General features: G+C 38.3%; 1 protein-coding gene across 4 annotated transcripts in view; it reads left to right on the top strand.

Annotated features, from left to right (window-relative positions):
- Window positions 1-21504, top strand: part of PARD3B (par-3 family cell polarity regulator beta) — a 1011329-nt gene that overhangs the window by 658899 nt on the left and 330926 nt on the right. For all 4 annotated transcript variants that reach the window (XM_019446282.2, XM_019446285.2, XM_019446284.2 and 1 more), the window contains one exon: window positions 2707-2751. In XM_019446282.2, the coding sequence (XP_019301827.2) occupies window positions 2707-2751 (45 nt within the window). The remainder of the gene's footprint in view (window positions 1-2706; window positions 2752-21504) is intronic.

Raw genomic sequence — 21504 nt, 5'->3', positions numbered from 1 at the left:
CACTATTATTTTCATTTTAAATGTTTTTTTTTTTTTTTAACATTTATTCATTTTTGAGAGACAGAGCATGAGCAGGGGAGGGGCAGAGAGAGAGGGAGACACAGAATCCAAAGCCGTCTACAGGCTCTTAGCTGTCAGCACAGCCCAACATGGGGCTGGAACTCATGAACTGTGGTATCATGACCTAAGCTGAAGTCATATGCTTAACTGACTGAGCCACCCAGATGCCCCAATATTATCTTCATTTCATATATGATGAGATTGAGGCTCGGGGAGTTATAACAAATTGCATTTGACTAGCAAGTTTCCAAGTCTGGATTTTAACTCTGATGGTATCTCATTTGTGAAATGGGGATGAATATGTTAGCTTGAACCCATTAGAACTTCAAATTTCCAAACATGTTAAAATTACAGCTAACACTTGTTGATATTTCTCACCACAGAAAGACTTCTATTAATAACATATATTCAAATATAAAGGATACTAGTTTCCTAACATATAAGTGTTTATAAAATGTTTTCTTACATTCATGCTACTCATATTCAAAGAATATAACAAACTCTTCTGTGACTTATCACAAATATAGTAGAATGGCTAAGAGTGCAGTATTTTAGTTCTAGATCTTTCATTTGTGAAGTATGCCTCAGTTTCTTTATCTGTAAAGTCCAATAATAAAGGATAATACTAATACCTGTCTTTACAGGTCGCTGTTGGGGTTGAATGAGTTATTAACTATAAAGTGCATAGGACAGAAGCTACATATTACAAGTGCTCAATTAGTATTAGCCACTAGTAGTATTGTTTTTTAATTATGGTCATTTTCCAATATTTTTATACTGTAGATTCCACTGTAAGTTTTTTTTTTAACCTGAGAAAGCTAGAATTTGGCACACAGTTGGAACCTGAAGAATATGGATGGACATCTCTAACTAGAAATACAAAGAAAAGTCTCAAAGATTTTTAAGAAGTTAATACTAGGAAAATTGCAGACATGTAGTGTTGTTATCTAAAAAATAAAGTCATAGCTTAGAAAAGGAGGGCTAGGTGGGAGCAGGAAGATCTACATATGTGACTGGGTTGGTGTAGGCAAAGGGAGGAGACGTGTCTACATATGTGACTTCATGGTGTAGGCAAAGGGAGGAGACGTGCACTCCTCTGACACCAGTCTAGTGTTAGGAAAAACGTTGTCAGCAAAGTTCACTTCACCTTGCTCAGTCCCTGAACACCAGATTTTTATAGACTAACTTGGTCAATGGCACATAGAAAATAATGAACAACTGTTGCTGAATATTGAAGTGATAACCCATGCAGACGTGCTTAAGGATTAAGACGTTGGCATCTATGTTTTTTAGGGATACTAGGTAATAGCTTTCATATAATGTCATTGTCTGGTGCTAGTCTCAACATCAAACCAGCCTCGTAGAATGAGTTGAGAAATACTCCCTCCTCTGAATTTTCTGAAAGAATTTCTATAGAATTAGTGTGATTTCTTCCTTAAATGTTTGGTAGAATTCATCAGTGAAACCATCTGAGTCTAGAGTTTTTTATATGGGAAAGTTCCAGCTACAAATTCATTAAAAACAAACAGAAAAACTATAAGGTCTTTCAGCTTATATATTTCTTCCTACATAAGCTTTGGTAATTTGTGTCTTTCAAAAATGTATGCATTTCACCAGAGCTATGTTATCTGGGGTTAATTGTTTTTTCACTACCGAAACAAGGTTTTTCTTCATATTCTAACTGATGGCCCTCAATTATGAAGCTTTTTACTCTGGCTATTGGGAATAGATACTATTCCCAGCTCTGTGTGAACTTGCGACACTTTTCCTGTTATACTTTTGGGTGGTTCTTTTCCGGGTCGTGGGTAGTTTCCTCACATGTGTGTAATCATCAGTATTCAACTGGAGACGTGAGGCGATTCTCTGCAGATCTCAGAAAGAGTTCTGTATACTCTCCAGTTCTCTGCCAGCAAACTACATCTACCTTAGCTTCCCTGGACATCCAGCTCGAAGTCCTTAGACCGGGTGCTCACTGAGCTCCGCTGTGTTTCCGTCCCTATACCACAGCCTGGAAACTTTCTCCAGAAGATAAGCTAGAACAATTGTAGATTCACCTCACTTGTTTTCTGTCTCTGCTGCCTAACATCTAAAATCTTAATTGCCATTGTTTCATGTTTTATGTATTTATTTATTTTTTTCAAGAGGGATTGTAAATCTGTTCCCTTTTACTCCATTTTGACCAGATATAGAAGTCCAGTCCTGGAGTATTGTGTGTGTGTGTGTGTGTGTGTGTGTGTGTGTGTATGTGTGTATATATATATATATATATATATATATATATATATATATATATAGCTATTACACTCAAAGAATTTTATTATATATTGTACATCTCTAGGCCCTTGAGTTTAATTTCTCCTTGTGCAGGCATGAAAACCATAGCCCAGTTAAAAGAGCTGAGAGTACTGAAAATTAAAAGAAAGTGAAATTATATTCATAAATGATCTAATGTATATATATTTCTTCATAGCTGCCTTTGAAATATCTACCAGTAGAAATGAGCTGCCCCAGGTAGTCTGGGGAACACTTTTTTCGTCAAAATTTTTCCAGTAAAGGACTTAACTTATGAATCTATATCAATTTATTGCTCAAAAAATGGCTGATTTACAAGCAGTCCTGATCCTTGTCTCCTTTATTTCTTCTCAGTGCCAGATGAAAGCAAAGTCCACTCATTGGCTGATCACAAATCGGGTAAGAAACCCCTCATAGCTGACTTCAGATTCTCCTTCCTGGAAATTGCTGGCTGTGTTTGAGTAGCAGTTGGAACTTATTTCCATCCACTCGTCACTGAAAGGCTTGCTAATTAATACATGAGATGTCTCCGACTTCCACAAAGATGAATTATTGCCTGGCTGTGTGTGTAGTGGCATAACGTATGCTGACTCAAAATGTTTGAGAGGAAAGAATAAAGGTTTCCAAAAACTAATAATTTTAAAACCCAAACTCTTAAACCTGTTAGCCAGCTGAACACTTAAAACAGCAAACAAATTGTAAGGAAAATCCAAGCAAGTTTGAAACTCTTTCCTGTGATGAGTTGCACGTTACAAAGAGCTCCAGAATAAGAAAAGTGTCATCATTTCTCTTCCCTCAAAAAGGAATAATATTTTTGCTTGTCATCAAAGGGGATCACACCCCAGATGACTATCTTATCTTTCTTTTGATTGAGGAATGAATGAACCTTCCTTAGAGGTTCTACAGGAAGTCCACAGGGATCCCTAAGGGTCTTCTGGATCTTTCTCTGTTATGTATGTGATACCTTCATGGCAAAAATCCAAACTTTCCCTTCATTAGCAAGTGGCCTGCTTCTGTCTCTATGCCCTTCATCCTTGCTTTTTCACGTTAGTTGAAAACACTTAAAGCTACTAAGCTAGCAAATACTACAGTGAGATCCCTTTCCTCTACGGGTGCATTATCTGGGAGAAAGGATCCATTTTACTCTTAGGCTTGCCACTCCAAATAACAGAAGGGTTACAATTTGTTGACATGCCCCCCAACCCTGTTTCTGAAACAAAGAAGTCTTTCCTGTCACCGAGTGTCTCCTGCATTTAGGTGCTAATTATGTTTCCAGCAGTAAGTGGCCTTGATGCTTCATTACTTCTATCATGTTCCAGGGCAAGATTATGATTTTTTTTTTCTTTTCCTCTTTCTCCATATTCTTTTGTGATAACAGCAGGGAAGGGCTGGTTCACAACTCTTAGATTGTTTTCTTTTCTGCTCCTCCTAATAAAGAGCCTAAGAGGTTAGATCACTGTGAAAGAAAAGATTTTTGTGGAAGTGATAAACTGCCAACATGCTGCTTTTCCCCATCATCCTTGCCCATTAAATCCTCGACTACTACAAGTGTTTTTAGGAGCCTGAAAACGAAGTTCTCATGACCAAGGAACCCCAAGGATAGCCTGTATTACTTTCACCTTAAATGCATCTTAAATGGTACTGCTGTAGTGAGCTTTGTTACACATATTCACCCTTGAAGATTAAAGCCTTTTTATGTACTGGGGTAGGCTTCAAGGTAAAAAAAAAAAAAAAATTTTTAATGTTTATTTTATTTTTGAGACAGAGAGAGACAGAGCATGAATGGGGGAGGGGCAGAAAGAGAGGGAGACACAGAATCGGAAGCAGGCTCCAGGCTCTGAGCCATCAGCCCAGAGCCCGACGTGGGGCTCGAACTCACGGACCGTGAGATCGTGACCTGAGCTGAAGTTGGACACTTAACCGACTGAGCCACCCAGGCGCCCCAAGAAGCAATTTTTAAGACTTTCTCAGTTTGGTTTTTGAAAACGAGCAAATAAACTTCCTGGCTTTTTTCCAGAAAATCAAATCTTACTCTGATCTTACTTAATTTCCTAACAAATTCCTGTTAGCTAGTAACTAAAAGTTACTGCCACTCTTTTTAAATGAGAACATCTTAGTAACTCAGTATTTTAGTAAATTGAATTTAATAAATTGCAATGTAGTAAATTGCTACAGTATTTTAGTAAATTGAATATGTCTTTGTATAGTATGATATAAAACATATTAATAAAGAATTACCCTAAGTTCAAAACTTGAAATAACTTCCAAATTAAAAAAGAAATGACAAAAGTGGCATAATTTAAAATCTGTCAGGTAGGTTAATTGTAAGCTCCACATGGCAGCTTTACTCCAGCTGGTTGATAAAAATAGTACCAACAGTCTTTAGACCATGTGAACCATGATGCTTAAATATATTGGGTGTTTTAAAGATTTCTGGTTACTAATGAGTTGCTCATACAACATTCACTATTTTACACTTCTGAGTACTCGTGTGCCCTCTCACAGCATCACTGAGCTTTTCATTTGCCATCTGTGACATCAGTGCAAATGCTGAGAACAACCAGAAAACAGAGAAAACACAGCAGAGAGGCAATCACCTAATACTATTCAGTCTAGAGTTATATTAAGTGAGACAGTTAATGTCTCTAACATTAAGACGGACTCTAAAACATTAGACACAGTTCTGAGAAAATACAAAGCCACATTAAAGGAAAATCTGCAACTAAGGTTATAAATTTATACCCTCCAAGAATATAACCTCCCCCACTTTTTACATTTATTTCCTTTGGAAAATTGGTCTTGAATTTATAGTGATCCTCAAAAACTCATTCCTCGCGTAAAATGCCGCTCCCCTATGTGTGCCACATGCATGCAGAGCAGTTTCTGGGGAGGCTTTGGTGGCGGTCGTGGCAGTGACAGTGAAAGATTAAGGGTCCTTTTGATTCTGGTAATGTCTTTCAGTTACAAAATCATTTTCAAAACGCACCTAATGTATAACTGAAGTCTCATTCTGCTACAGTCTGTGACCGCTAAGCAAGTTACTAGTTGGATTATAATGTCTAATGTTCCATGATCACACTTGTCTCGCCAGTGTTTAAAGAGATCATTTGGTGTCTTTTTGTTTCACCTTTCTCTCCCTTAAATCTTTTTCTCCAGAATATTTAAGTAAAAAGGTGATTATCTCTTTTGCTAAAAAGAGAGAGTATCTCCCTGTGTCTCTTTTTAATTACAGAAATGTGGGCAGCTTTCATACCATCCAAGACCATCAGGAAGTTAAATTAAATTGTATGTGCTGCCCTAAATCTATCATCCATCCTCTTATTTGGGATGGTATTCAACATTTTAATAAATTCATTGGAGTTAAAATTTCTTCTGAGTCAGCTACGGAGAGTGTAGAGAGCCGTTTCGTGCCAAGTTCCATCTGTTGGTCTGCCTTGGGTACCTCCCAAATTTGTGACAATATTTTTGGCATCCTTTCCTGGGCTTAAGCTTTAAATGGTTGATTCTTCAGAACTCTGATCAAATCAAAGGCTCAGGTAAGATAAATCATTCTAACATTTTTGGCCCAAAATGTAGTGTGCCCTCACTCCTGGATTCAATTCAGTATTCTTGAGATTTTTCTACATTTTACCTCAGGGGTTTCCCCTGAGTGCATTGTATTTCAGACCTTAGCTAGGAAGCTGGCAGGATGATTCTGTGGTTGATCTTGTATGGTCTTCCTCCATGTATAAGAGGTGTCAATGTCTATGGAATGGTGAGACATCTCAGACAGATTAAGAGCAAAATGCCTTGTAATTGGTTCCTTTAAGAACAATCACAAGTTTCAGAGAGCCTTAAAAGTCAAAAAGGTGTCTTTCACTTTTCCCCTTATCTTGTTCATTGAATTCTGACAAAACCCCAATGTTAGTAAATGCAGAGGGCTAAAGAAACTTCAGCAAAAGGTATATTTAAAGCAATGAAACCATTTTTTTTTTTTTTTTGATGATTTAAATACTCTAAGGAACATTAGAATCCAAAGAAGATGACATCAAGTTTGGCGTAGCTTTTTTTTAAATTATACCTTAATTTTGACTGTACACAGTGTCGTAAACTATGTCTGAGAAGGCAATCTTTCCTTCCCTGCGCCCTACATTCTGAGCTGACACCTAAACTGATAGTTTAATGCTCCTCAACATTCCGACAGAAAGGACTTATAAATTTTACTTTTTTTTTTTACTCTGTCTTAATTTTTTTTTTTTTTGTTTTGATTTACTGCTTGGAACTGTTTTAATATGTATTGACTGTCTGCAGAGATCTTTGCTGACCCAGCTCTTTAAGATGATGCAGTACTGAAGAAAGCCGATGAGTTCTTCTTTATGAGCTCTGACATATTAATTAGCAAAATGGACTAAAAAGCTTTCCTATTTCTATTTTAATTTCTTACATTCTCAAACACCTGTCTATATAGCTGTAAAACAGGCAAGTCTGTAAAAGTAACGGTTGGCAGTAAGTCCAGACCTTCTCTGAGATAAGTTTATCAATTAATGAGCAAATATTCATTAACAGTCTAAGGGGATATCTCTGTATAGGTGCCTGGAAGCCAGTAAGTATTTGATATCTTACATTTTACTGGTAAGCAGGCTGAAGCTCAGGGCATTTAAATACTTGCTCTCTCAGCCGGTAACTAGTACGGGTTAGGTTATGAACCGAGATACTGTGCGCTAAAGCCTATGCTCTGGCCAGTTGATTTTCCACCAGCATGTGCCTAACACTTCAGTCCCAGGAACTGAGAAGAATACAGCTCTAGTTGGAAGACATGGCACACACATCAAGATAGCCCATGAATTCTTGCTTACCTTTGGTAAACTCCAGCTGAACAAGGAATACCATAAGTATAATTTCTCTAACAGACTATTGTAACTCAGTGAGCATGGGAGAGACATCTGATCTGATCATTTTTGCCTCTGTTTCCCTACATGTGTGTATGCATGTATGTAGATATAAATTATTTGTATTTATAACATATTTATATGAAAGTTAGGCCAAGTTAAGAGATGTATAAGAAAATATGCATGTGATGTGCATGTATTGTGTATAAATTATAGCAAATGTGCATGTGACACGTATCCTTAAGGCAAAGGCCAAAAGTTTAATATGCAAGTCGCCAACTTGGCAGACCTTACATTCTGTTCTAAATGCATTGTGTGTACACTTTATATTTCGAATGTTCAAGTGTGGCCAAAGAAATCTCTAGATCTTTCCAAAGAGCTAGAGTAGAGCTCTTAAAAGCAAAAGGTGATGAGATAGTCCCTTTAATACAAGAGCAATGTGTTATTAAGTGGCATTTCATATATTTTGTTGAGTCTTAGTATTTCATACTTTTATAGACTATCTAAATTAAAGTATGCATTTAAAGTTTGGAATACCAGCTATGGTCATTTTTCGTGAGTCTTAATTGGATACTGCTTTTCGTGGCTTTTTTATTGTTATTGTTGATAAGGACCTAAATCTTAGAGTCAGTAGGTAGTGGACTTAAATAAACTCTGTTTCTTTCCTCATTAGTTGGTTAAGGTAACACTATATGGCTATAGTTTTGGACAAAAATCTTTATTAGGTAATTTCTAAGCTTTGGTCATTTGTTATGTTGGTTAAATATAACTTTCATCACAAGAAATATATACATTCTCACATCCTCCAGCTTGGTTTACCTTTCCATGGGATTCAGGATGTTATTAAAAAAATAGCAATATATATAGGATTCTTCCTATACAAACTTGATTATGAAGCGACTCTGGTATTTCCTATGTTGTAAAAGGTTACTGAATAGTCTGGTCTCTAAAATTCAATGAATCAAATTGAATTAGAAATAAATCTATCAGCCTTCTTAGAAATGCGGTTAGAGTCTTTGCTACTCAGATATGGTGCAGGTGTGTGCATCTCTGAATTTCATGAGTAGATAGAGTCTACATATTTTTACAAATCAAATTTCAAAATTAATTATTTCAGTTCTACTCATGTTTATTAAGTGCCCATTCTGTGACAGGTGTTATATCAAGTACTGGAGATAGAAAATGACATAAGACATGGTCTCTGTCTTAGAAAATTTTTTTATGAAATGGTAGGGGAAAAAGACCTATAAATGCCTAATTAAATATTGGTTTGGTACGTCTGTGCTAAAGAGTACAATGCAGAAGTCTCACAGGAAATATTGCTTGATTCTGCTTGGGATTGGGGGATGGCTGTCATGTTTCAGTAAGGAAATGCTTCCATGGCAGGATCTGAAAGATAAATAGAAGTCTGAGAAATAAAAAAGGTCAATAAGCTAACACATTTCAAGCATATGGAAAGTTATGACAATTTGAAACATCGTGGTATGTTCGTGAAACTATAAGGATTTCAGTGTGTCACAAATGCAGAGTAGAGAGTAACAGATACAAGGTTGAGCCAGTAAGCAGAGATTAGATCATGCAGAATTCTTATCAAATGGAAAAATGTCAATGTTATCCTACAGGCTCAGAGAATTGAAACCTATTAAAGAAGGGGATTGGCCAGTTTTATATTCTACTCCTATCACTTTGCTGTGGTGACTTGAAGGACAAAAAGAAAAACAAAAAGTCGAGGACAATAATTAAGAGACCATTGCAAGAGTCCACATAAGAGATGGTGTGGACATAAGTTCAAGTGAATCACAATGGAAATGGAAAGGAAATTAAACATATTTAGGAAATAGAGCTTTGAGTTTGTGAGGGTTTTTTAATTAAACTTGGTGAGTGAGGAAGAAGATCCAATTTGATTCTCAGTGTATCATCCAGCTATTGCTATAACTATGCTGCGTGACAAAATCAACAGCAAACGTTTCTTGATCACCTGTCTTCATGTGGGCTGGGAATTGCTGATCTCACAGGTGTTTCGCTGGGCTTAGCTCCAACCTACAGTGTAGGTCCTGGTTTTATGCATGCCTCTTATTCTCCTTGGAACAGTGGTTTGCTTAGGAAAGTATTTTTGATAACAAGAATGATAAGATGGAAATAGGGTAGATAGAGAGGAAACCCATATGTGCCAGAGCTGTGGAGTATTAAGTCACATGAGAGTGAAGGTAGTAGAGTAGAATGAGAGGCAGGAGTAGAGGGAAGTATGGCAGGGTGGTATGAGCTGGGAAGGAGTAGGGATTTTATATGCGCATAGGTGACCATTGTACTTGAAAGTGGAAATGAGAAGTAAAGACGTCATTGAGCCGCCTCCCAACCCTGACCAGCATGATATGGGTGAGAATGAGGGTTGTAAGGGAAGTAGATTTCTTAGTGGAGAGGTAGATTTCAACTAAGGCAGGGAAATTTTTAGAGAACAGGTTGAAAGTGAACAGCATCTTGTCAACCATAGAAGGATAGTGGGAACTCAAGAAGGCAAATGGAGGAGTCTGGGATGGAGGGGAAAGTGGGACCATGAATCACATGGGAATATGGCCAGAGTGGTGTAAGGTGGCAGCCCAGAGGGCAATGGATGACCAGGGGTTCCTCCTCTTGGGAAATGACTGAGGATGGCAGATGTGATGGGCCCGGTTTGTTTTGATAGCTTTGCAGTTGCCAAGAGGATTGATCTTCACTTTTCAGTGAAGGCTTTGGTCAGTTTAGACTCAGTGATGGCCTGGATGAATTATATCCTGTAAACAGATCATATCTCTGAAGAACAAGAAGGTGAACATTTCCAGGAGGAAATGGTCCCAAGGTTAGAGAAGTTTTGAGAAGATGCCCAAGTTGCACTAGGTTTGGAAATTGAGAGATGGCCATTAGTTATCATTTCAGTGGAGGGAGTTTTGACAGACAAGAGAGCAGAGAGGGAGTTTTGACAGACAAGAGAGAATAAAGTGGCATGCCTTGAGGAGCAATGGGAGGTAGAAAGAAGCACAGGTGATCTTTCCAGAAAGTTAACATTAAGAGAAAGAAAAGAGATGTATCTAGAGAAGTTAAGTTGTTTTGATTCCTCTACTCTTTCTTATCAACAAGAAACACCGAACGATGTTTGTAGACTGAGAGGAAAGAGATGCTGTGAGAGAATGAAGAAAGAGGAAAGTGTTAAAGGCATAGGATTAAGACTGTAGTTTTATAGCAGTTGGCCTTGAAGAGGATGAGCCAAGATTATAGGGAAAGTAGCAGTGATGTATGTAGCATAGATAAATTTGTGGGTAGTGGGGTTGAGAAATTAAGGTTGTTGATTGTCTTGGGTCCCTGGGTGGTTCAGTCAGTTAACAGTCTGAGTCTTGGTTTCAGTTCAGGTCATGATCCCACAGTCGTAAGATGGAGCCCTGTGTCAGGCTCCATGCTGAGTGTGGAGCCTGCTTAGAATATATTCTCTCTCTCTCTCTCTCTCTCTCTCTCTCTCTCTCTCTCTCTCTCTCTCCACCCCCTCTCTCCCTCTCTCCCTCTCTCTCTCCCTCTCCCTCTCCCTCTCCTCCACCTCCCTCCCTCCCTTTCTCTCTGTCTCTCTGCCTCTCCCTCTCTCTCTATCTCAAATAAATAAATAAATAAACAAATGCTGTTAACGGTCTCATCTTCTTGATGGTGTCCAAGTCTACATGGTGGCATTACAGGGTTGATCATAGCTGGCCAAGAATATGAGAAACACTTTAGATAGTAGGCAACCTAGGTTGAAATGTGTTTAAGTCATCGAAGCAAAATTGAATAGACAGCTATGAAGAAATATATTTACACATACACATGCACGTGCATGCTACATTCAAGGGTTGGGTTGCAGATGAGCTACAGTTGTTCCCTGAATTAAAATGCAATTTATCTCTTTCAGTTAGATTTTCAACTCTCCATTTGTGGTGGAATAATAGAATGTTAAAACCAAGTGGAGCAGTATATATCTCTAGTATATCAAGTTTTGTAAAGGGTAGATTGAGGCCTAGAGAAGGAAAGTCACCCGCACCAAAGGCCCAGCTGGTCAATGACAGAACTGAGGCTCAGATCTGTCAACTTACATTTCAGCAATCGCTTGTTTTGTGAATTCAAATATCATTGCTACCAGTTTTGCCTGATTTAATAACCTAAACGATCATTAAACTTCTCAAAATTTCCCCAAATTCAGCATGGGTAACAGAAAGACTAATTTGGCACAAGACTAGTCATTTTTCCTTTAAGCTTCTGACATTGAAACCCACCAGAATTGAATACGCTTCTATATACAAAATTTCATGTTTCATTCCAAATTTATACAGACTGTCACAAAATCTGTGTTTATTTATAGTTGCTCTTTATTACATTTTTTACTTTAATTGTGTTATATTTCTTTTTCATATGTATATATATGTGTGTGTGTATAATATATATATATATATATACACACACATATATATATATACACACACACACATATATATATATATATATATATATATATATATGCATATGCATGCACAGGACAAATTATTTTATTTAAGCACCAGTGCACATTTGTTGATGTGGTATATTTTGGTACTTATTTTTCCCTATGCCCTTAAATATTAATATTTACATTACAAAATTCTCAATAACAAAATTCTTTGTTATCCTGTCTCCCTTGTTGTTCAGAATATGACAGTCTGTCTTTGGAGATAAAATTTAGTATGCTTAAGTGTGTGCTGATTTAGAAAATTTACAGTTTCTAAAATGTTTTGAGTTGTTTGAACAAGCGAAAAGTAATTTTACAAGAAGAGCGTATTTCTATATATGTCAAGTTCTTCAAATGTGGCTGAACTCTCAAACTTCACCATCCATGGGGAATATGTGTCTTGTACATTTAGAAACAGTGGTTTGGAACTGACAATTCTAATAGTGTTTCTAAATGCTAGAATGAACATCTGCGGCGAAAAATGTTATTAGCTAATTACATGATGGTTGATAAATACAAAGTGAATGTTTGACATCAGAACTGTACTATGGGCTGAGCTATCTGTACCCAACTTTGTATTAGCTCTGCAACTGGCAAGGAGCAATAGTAGGAGCCACAGAAAACAGAAGGACACATAAAAAGTACACAAAAATGCCATCATTAGTCAGACAGTTACTGTATGAATTTGGATGTACTGTGGGCAAAAGCAAATCACAGTCTCTAAAAACATAGTACCTATAAATCTGAACCTACAATATGAGCCTTGCTTCCGTCCTCTTTCCCTTATGGTTAGCTTTAAGATGTCTTCAGTGAACATTTTTGGAATGAAACTATTTCAATAACATCACTGGACAATGCTTACCAGCTTTAAATAATGGCAGCCCCTCGTGAACAGCATAGTCGGAAAGAGCTATAAGGCTTTTCAGTTCCTACATCATTATTTTAGGAAAGTTTACATTGAGATCTAGAATTTAAAATCACTCTTCTAAGGAAAGGGTTTTATATGTAAATTTGTTGTGGAGAAAAAGACGGAGACTCTCTGACTCCGATGACCTGGAGGGATTGTAAGCTACCTGCTTGTAAGACCTTTTATTTTCAACTTTGGTGAAAAAATCTAGTCTGCCAGTGTTAACTGAATGCCTATGTGGTCATCCTAACAATGGCTTTAATTCTTAAGTTTTCTCACTAGAAATCAGCCAATGGGTGTATTGCAAGGACAGGTTTAAAACCCAACCTGGGAAATTTGAAGATGAGCTCCTGCGTGATAGACCACCAAATCTATGTTGCATAATATAATATGCCAAAGCCTAGATTTTGTCTTTAATATCTGATAAATTGCCAACTAATAGTGAGAGTCACTTAGTGTATATTGATTTTGATAATGTCAGTATGACTTTATATTAGATGAACTGTGTGTATATATTTACATGCATACACATTTGAGGCTCATGAATGAAAATTGCTTTATGTAGGCAAGAAAGACAAGCATTAAAAATGTGTATTTCATATTTTTTGAACATTTATTTATTTTTGAGAGACAGAGAGAGACAGAGCATGAGCAGGGAGGGGAAGAGAGAGAAGGAGACAGAGAATCTGAACCGGGCTCCAGGCTCCGAGCTGTCAGCACAGAGCCCGATGCGCGGCTGGAACTCAAGATTCGCGAGATCATGACCTTGGCCGAAGTCACACGCTTAACCAACTGAGCCACCCAGGCGCCCCAATGAGGATTTCAAGAAGAGTATTGCCTACTTATGAGACACTCGTTCATTCCTATATTTAGGCTCTGTGGCAGCAACGAATTTCAGCATCTGTAGCAAGTCATATCATGCCCTGCATCACCTTCTCATGGCCTGCCCTTCCAGGCTTGTCTCTTGCCACTTGACCCATCGGCCTCATCATGCATGTACCAGACTCACAGAGATACTCTCTTTTGTCATCAGACCTTATCTTGCTCTTTCACACCTCAGAGCCTCAGCTGAACTCTCCTGAGAAACTTTCCCTACCACCCTCAGGCAAGGGTCTCTTCTTGGAGAGAAGTTTAACTTCTTATGTAACTTCAGGTGGCTTTAGGCTCTGCTTTTATATTATTTGACTACTCTCAGTCTATTTTGGTTTAACTCACACTTCTGTTCCATAGCTGGTCAGCGCCCAAGATCTCCCTCAGGCTGTGTTCAATCTCCTTTGATCAGTAGTTGTGGCTCCTTTACATCATTAATAATCCCACAGCCCACCTTTTCTTATACGGGCAGAATCTGATTATCTACTGCATAAAGGGGAGTAACCAAAGATAACTCATTTATTAAACCAGTATTTATTAAACCAGTATTCCATGTGTCACACACTGTGCCAGGTACTACAGATACAAAGTCGTGTAGAATACAGATTTGACCACTGAGGTGCTTACGGCTTAGTACAACAAACGGTGAAAATTGCATGTACTTAAGTATAAATGCAAATACATAGAAAAAGTAACAGGGGTTACCTTTACCAAGAGGAAGCAGCCTGAGTTTGAGGGACAAGGGAAACTTCTGCTTTATCTACAGCATCTGAATTTTTACATTGAGACTGAGTTTACGTACAAATTAGATAATGAATAATTTATGGATTTAAAAAATAAAACCATTTTTAAACATTGTAAGACTGCACAGGCTGAATCTACTAACAGAAATGTTATACAAATGGGAGGATTTAGCATAGGGACTGTCACAGAGTATGTACAGAAGAACCACAGGAGAAAGGATGGTTTCTGGGAGGGAGAGGCTGGATCCCCGAGTCATGCCGGAAGCCTCCTTGGGGCCCAGGAGTATTTCGGGGCAAAGGGAATGGAAAGGAGCTTTAGCGCGAGATGCCTCATTTATAGGTTGCTGGAGAAAGGGCCAATGAAAAACATACCTAAGAGAATTTTAACCCCCCGTCAATTTTTGGTATCCTAGAAGGTAGTAACTTAAGTCTTTGTAATTTATTCGGTAAGGCACCCACACAATGCCATGTACAAAAAAAAAAAAAAAAGGTCTTTTTTAAAGGCTCATGATGCCCAACTGTGTCCAATAAAAGCAGAATTATAAGAGGACTAATGATGAATATGTAAAAATGACAGAGAAAACTGAAAGCAACCTAGATTACTTCTCCTTGCTAAAGTAAGCAAATGCAAATTGATTCCCACTCTATTGATAATTAGAAACCACACATCCACACAAAACAACCTATAAATTCCACCCCATCAAACAACAAAGCGGTTTAAAATTACCTTTTGAACAAAAACCCTTTTATTAACCAGTCAGTTAAAATAATAATAACACCCAAAAAAGGGTGTATACCCTCTTAAACCAGGCAAGCCACACACACACACACACACACACACACACACACACACACACGCACACACACACACACACACGGGAAAGAAAAAGCAGATAGATTTGTAAAATATCATGATACGCCATCAGGGAGTTATTTAGAAATATTGGTGTCCAACTGATGACCGAGGCTTTTTACTTGCTATACTGACAGACATCAGAGAAAATGCTGCTGTTGGTTGGTGTAGTGATCCAGTGGTCCACGAACTCTTGTAATGATTTATATGGGCAAGTACTTTCCATTTTGTAAAAGTATGTATCTCTATGAGTATACACTAGCAAAACAGTTTTTCCATTTATGGGAATGCTACATGTATTTGTAAAATGCGATTTTACATAAAGACTGAGATTCTAAAGACTATTGGTAAGGAAATGTAACATGATACGTGAACATGGCAAAATATTATGGAACGGTGACACAAATTGCTGAAGTTTGGGCAACGCTGACCAATTTCATGTTTCCATCAGCATGCTTTTTTGCAAAGGTCAAACAAAATCTTAGTTTGAGGAAAGTGTGTTCACTCTGAGGCCTTGAGGCCACGTGATACTCACAGTCTGGGTCCCGTTTCCTGTCCACATGCAAACACCTTCAGTTCTGGTTGAACACTGCCTTCTTCTGCAAAAGAAATGTCCAAACCTTCAACTCTTTCTTAGCATGATAACTTTTTTAAAAATTTATTTAAGGGGCGCCTGGATGGCGCAGTCGGTTAAGCGTCCGACTTCAGCCAGGTCACGATCTCGCGGTCCGGTCCGTGAGTTTGAGCCCCGCGTCGGGCTCTGGGCTGACGGCTCGGAGCCTGGAGCCTGTTTCCGATTCTGTGTCTCCCTCTCTCTCTGCCCCTCCCCCGTTCATGCTCTGTCTCTCTCTGTCCCAAAAATAAATAAAAAACGTTGAAAAAAAATTAAAAAAAAATTTATTTAAGTTCGGTTAGTTAACGTACAATATAGTATTGGTTTCAGTAGTAGAACCCAGTGATTCATCACTTACATATAACACCCAGTGCTCATCCCAACAAGTGCCCTCCTTAATGCCCATCACCTCTTTAGCCTGTCCCCCCCCCACCTCTCCTCCCACAACCTTCAGTTTAAGAGTTTCTTATGGTTGCCATGATAAGTCTTAATCGAGTTAAACTTGAATTATATTTTCAAATATTCCTCCAACAAGCCATCCTATCTGAGAAGGAAACGCAACAGATACAGTGGCCCCCTTCCATGTGAACCTGGAAGAATCCTGACCAAATGCGGAGTTAGCCTTGACTTTGCTCTTTTCTTTACCTGTGACATTAATCCAGCAGGAAGTCAGGTTGGCCCCATGGGAATACCTCCCAAAGCTTTCCTTCCCACCCTTGCCCAAGCCACCATCACCTCAGGCCTTCGGGAGCCTCCTCACCCATCCTCTTCTGCTCTCTCTACATTTCAGCTCTCATAGGAGCCAAGGGATCTTTGAAAAACATGAATCAAATCATGTCCCTCAAATGCTTAGAATTCTCCAGTGGCTTTTCATCATTCTTAGAAAAAAATCCCGATTTCCTACCATGACCCCCAAAGCCCATCTTCATTTGCCTCGCCTACCTCTCTGACCTCATCCCCACTGCTGCCTCCTCCTTCGAGATACTTGGCCTCACCTGCCTACTTGCTGTCTCTGGAGCAGGCTAACTTACTCTCTTTCCAGGCCCTTTGCACATGTATTCCCTCTGCTCAGATGATCTCCCTCCACTTCGCATGGCTGTTTTTTTCTTATTCAGTTCTTAGGTCAGATGTTGTTTCCTCAAGGATACTTCTCTGACCACCCCATCTAAAATAGAAAATAAGTCAGTAGAATTCTATTGCTTCCTCTGTTTATTTCCTAATATCACTTATTACATGCTGTAGTGTGTGTGTGTGTGTGTGTAACTGCCTATCTCCCCTCCCTCTAGAATGTTAAGCTCTACAAGGGCAGAGACCTTGAACCCCAGTCCAAGAGCAATATCTGGCACAGAGCAGGTGTCCTTGGTGTTTGCTAAGTCTTTCTCTGGATACGTCTGTTGCATATTTTTACTTTTAAACTTCCCATGTTCTTTATGGGCATGTATTTTCCTAACAAATAGCTGGGTTTTGTTCCTCTGTTGGGTCTGGTGGGCTGAATTGTGACTGGGAGTTCAGCCATTTACATTTATTGAGATCACCAGCATATTTAGATTAGGTTTATCATCTTATTTTTATATTTCAGCCCCCTCTTAATGTCTCCTTTTCTCCTTTCTTATCCTCCAAGGATGAAATCCTATTTTGTTTTGTCCCACTTTTTTCTTATATTGATTTGGCAACTATGCACCACCTTTTATTCATGCATACTTAACAAAATATAAAACAGTCCACACTAAATTCTTTTCCCATACAGTACAAGGCACTTAGAATAATTTAGCACTCTGTACCCTCTCCCAGTGTCTATACTATTTTCCACTTTCTTTCTTAGTTTTTGATATAACAGGTTATATACTAATTTAATGTTCCATGTAGTTATGGGTGCCTGGGTGCCTCAGTTGGTTAAACGTCTGATTCTTGGTTTCAGCTCAAATCATGGTCTCACAGCTTCGTGGGTTCGAGCCCTGCATTGGGCTCTATGCTGGCAGTACAGAGCCTCCTTAGGATTCTCTCTCTTCCTCTCTCTATGCCTCTCCCCCACTTGTGTTCTCTCTCTTTCTGTCTCCCCCCCCCAAAAAAAAAGAAAAAAGCACTTTAAAAAAATAAAATAAACGTTCTACGTATTTAGTGTTTGTTCAAACTTACCCATGTATTTGCCAGTTTCTTTTCTTATTGTTCTTCCTCGTATTTTAAACCTTCCTTTTGGGGTCTTTTTTTTTCTTTTCTGAAGTATGCCCTTTAAGATACTCCTTTAATGATGGTCTATTGATTACACTCTGCTGTTTTAGGAAAATGTCTTGTCCTTGACAATTAGTCATGTTAAGTGCATGGTATTTGCCTGACGGCTCACTGCTGTTCTGCTGGCTTCTGGCTTCTGTGGAAAGTCGGCCACTGGTCTAATTGACATCTCTTTACTGGTCATCAGTCTTTTCTCTCTAGATACTTTTAAATTCTCTTTGTCTTTGATGTTCACTTTCACTACAGTCTAGGTCTTGCCGTCGATTTCTTTATATTATCATTCTTGGTAGATGGAGTGTCTCCTCTGGCTGCATATTAATGTTTTCCATCACTTCTGGGAAACTATGTCTGTTAATATGCCTCTTTCCCATTCTGTCTTCTCCTTGTGGAATGCTTACCGGCTGTACCTTAGATCTTACTTTTCAGCCGTGTCTCCTGAAAACACTACTTCGCATTTTCTATCTCCTTGATTCTGTGCTTAGTTGGAGGGAATTGTTACACACCTATCTTCTAATCCCAACTTGGTGTCTAAATCTCTTTCATGTTTCTGCTGACTCTCATTCATGGTGACTTTTTTTTTTTTATGAATTTGCTGATTTCTGTCTGGGATGTCATATTCGTTTGGATTGGACATGTGAGGATCTTGAGGAATCTGATTTGCATGTGCTTTTCTCCAGAGAAGATTTCGATTCACTTCTTTTGGGGTACTAGCAAAGCACTACTAGCCTCGGACCACTTTCATATAATTTCGTGGCTGACAGCTTAATTAATTGGGAGAAAATAAATTTGATTTCATACCTCTAAGAGGACAACCCTGTGGTTGTAAATTCTTAAAGAGAATAGTGATATTTCTAATTGCATTTTTCTTATTTAAACCAGAGTCAAGGCAGATTTTCTTGGATTCACTTTGCTGAGGAAAGTGTATTCAGGACAGGAGGTTACTCAGTACACTCTTCTACCAAAGTGGTAGATCCTTTTAAGGGTCATTGCTTTAACTCTCCTACATTTGACTCTTTCTCCCAGATCCTCCAAGATATCCCCTTCGTACCACTTCCCCTTGCTTCAGATTCCTGGTATCAGCGTTCACTTGAAGGGTAGTCTTAATGTAAAAGTTTGGTTACATAGCATCATTCACTCTTGGTTTTTTATTCGTTAATTTTTATTTGTTGAGTGACTTTGCTTAAGTAATTCTCTTAATTTCCTATGAGCTAAGCAATGCAGTTAGATGCATTTAACTTATCTAAGATCCGTTTGTATTTTTATTATCAGAATTTGGGGAATTGATACATTACTGGAAGCAGAAGCCTAGAGTCCAGTAGTTGTTTGCTGAATGAATGAATGAATGAATGAATGAATGGTTATCTTTTGTAAATGGCTGAATTCAAATAAACAGTTGAGTTCAATGCAGATTGGAACACACATTAAGCCAGATATGGTTTTATCTTACTGGGTCTGGATTATTTTTGACAAAACAAGCCAACTTCAAGTATTCCTTAGAAATAAATATATGGAAAGCCACCCAACATAGGAATACAGTGGGGGTATGTCCACAATATGCTGAGAAAGTTTGAAATGGAAAATTCCCTTCAATAAGAGCCACATAATAAAGAGTTCTGGTTATGTTTGTAGTTACAAGCTATGGTTTATTACTCTGTCTAGAGATTCTTATAATGATTCATTGTTCTAGGAAGAAATAAAATAGGGTTCACAAAGGAGCTTTTATCAGATTATAACGTACCCTGCCATAAAATGGGGAAGGAGAGGCTTATCTGGCTATTTGTTGTCACTGCCTCCATAGACCATGGATCAGATATTAATTAGAATTCTTTCTGAACCCCCGGAATGCCCTTCAGATGGAATTTTTTTGTCATGACCACACCCAGAGAGTAGTATATGAGAAGACTGTTTGATAGGTCCTTTAGGTACTAAAACAAATCAAAACCAGCCCTGTTCATTCTAATAAAAGCTGCCCTCCCATATGTTCTCCTTTTGCACCAAATGCTCTTTGTTTTTTTTCTTCTTTCTGAAGACGAGAAATTCTGATACTTCCACAGAATTTTTATGTAACCTATCCGTTATACAAGACTCACGTTGCCATCGAGTAGAGGATGAGATTGGCCAAGGGAATGGTATGAAAATTTGGATGACATCAGCTCACAGTCCTACTACTGAAGAGCTGTCTTTGCTATCGGAGCCTACAAGGATCAAGGAAACTCCATTTGTTCCCTGAAATGAAAGTACTGGGTTGGTCAGCTTTAGAAAAACAGATGATGTGTTCGTTGCCTGTACTGGCTGACTTTCATTTATTTTTCTTATTCTTTCTTTGTGCCTTTTCATACTTTGTTTCTATGAATTAGAATTTCTGGGCATGGCATGCAGGGCTGGCATTGCACACACAATACCCTTGGCTCCTAAGAGGTCATAAATTTGGATCATTTCCCAGATTATACATCTGCCCCTCTAGCTTGCATTTCAGAGCATATGGCTGTGGCAGAGGGGGCAGATTAGAAATCATCTCTTTAATGCTTCCAAAGTGTAAGAAAGAGGAAGCTCCTTTCCATCTGGTCATAAAGTTGTTACCTGAGTGTTACAAGGGTATGGGCAAAACTGTTTTCTTGTGAGTGGTTTTCAGTAAGTTAAAATGCAATGGATGCATCAATCACGGAAGCCTTACTAAGTAGTATGTAGTAAGAACACACAACTGAACTCCCATGTCATTTGAAATGACTACAGCAACACCTGGAATGAGGGACAATTTGGAGTGGCCCATTGATTGCTGTACATTGTCTTGATCTCTCAAGCACCGACAAATAATTTTCCTGAAAAATTTGACTTCTATGTGCAGATATTTATTGGAGTAATCAATTCATTTCAAAGAATATCATTCATTAGGGCTTCTCTTGAAATTATAAAATGTAAGATTCTAGAAACAAAATGTAGAATGCTACCAAAGGCGATGTAAGGCTAAGATGAGGCCTGGTTACTCTCTAGCTACTGAGAAGTAGTGCTTTTTGGATCTGGAGAAATCCCAAGAGTAATAAAAACAAATGAAGGAGAAGCGGTAGATATTAGAGGAGATGATGCATCATTGTTTCTTCTCAAGTAAACTATCACTTGTATTCTAAATCCATCGTAAACTATTCTTTCTTTTTCAATCTATTAAAGGTTCTTTTTCTTCCATCTTCATATTCTCTGTCATCATTGTCTTTTTCCTTTAATCCAAGGAGGCATAATCAAGGTGAAAAATAAGTGGTGTGGGAAAAGCAGTGAGTCATTATGGAAGCAGGAAATAAGGAAGGCGGGTCTAAGCAAAAGCAATGGATAGTAGTAAGTGCAGACAGGAGCTATGTCCTAGAAGCTTTTTTCTTCCTTGCTAAGGAGTTTTACTTTATCATTTAAAGAGCTGATAGAGTGGCCTTCTTAAAATAAATATCAGACCATGTATTTTCCTTGTTTGAATCCTTTAGCATGAAATCACTGGATAACCACATGCAAAATGAAAGAGAGAGAGAGAGAGAGAGAGAGAGAGAAAGGAAGGAAGGAAGAAAGGAAGGAAGGAAGGATCTCTGTCTCTACATTACACTATATA

This window comes from Panthera pardus, unplaced genomic scaffold, assembly GCF_024362965.1.
Source record: "Panthera pardus isolate Hobbes unplaced genomic scaffold, ASM2436296v1 HiC_scaffold_10, whole genome shotgun sequence".
NCBI classification, from domain to species: domain Eukaryota; kingdom Metazoa; phylum Chordata; class Mammalia; order Carnivora; family Felidae; genus Panthera; species Panthera pardus.
Note: the sequence above shows the minus strand (reverse complement) of the source record. Positions and strands in the feature narration are given on the sequence as shown.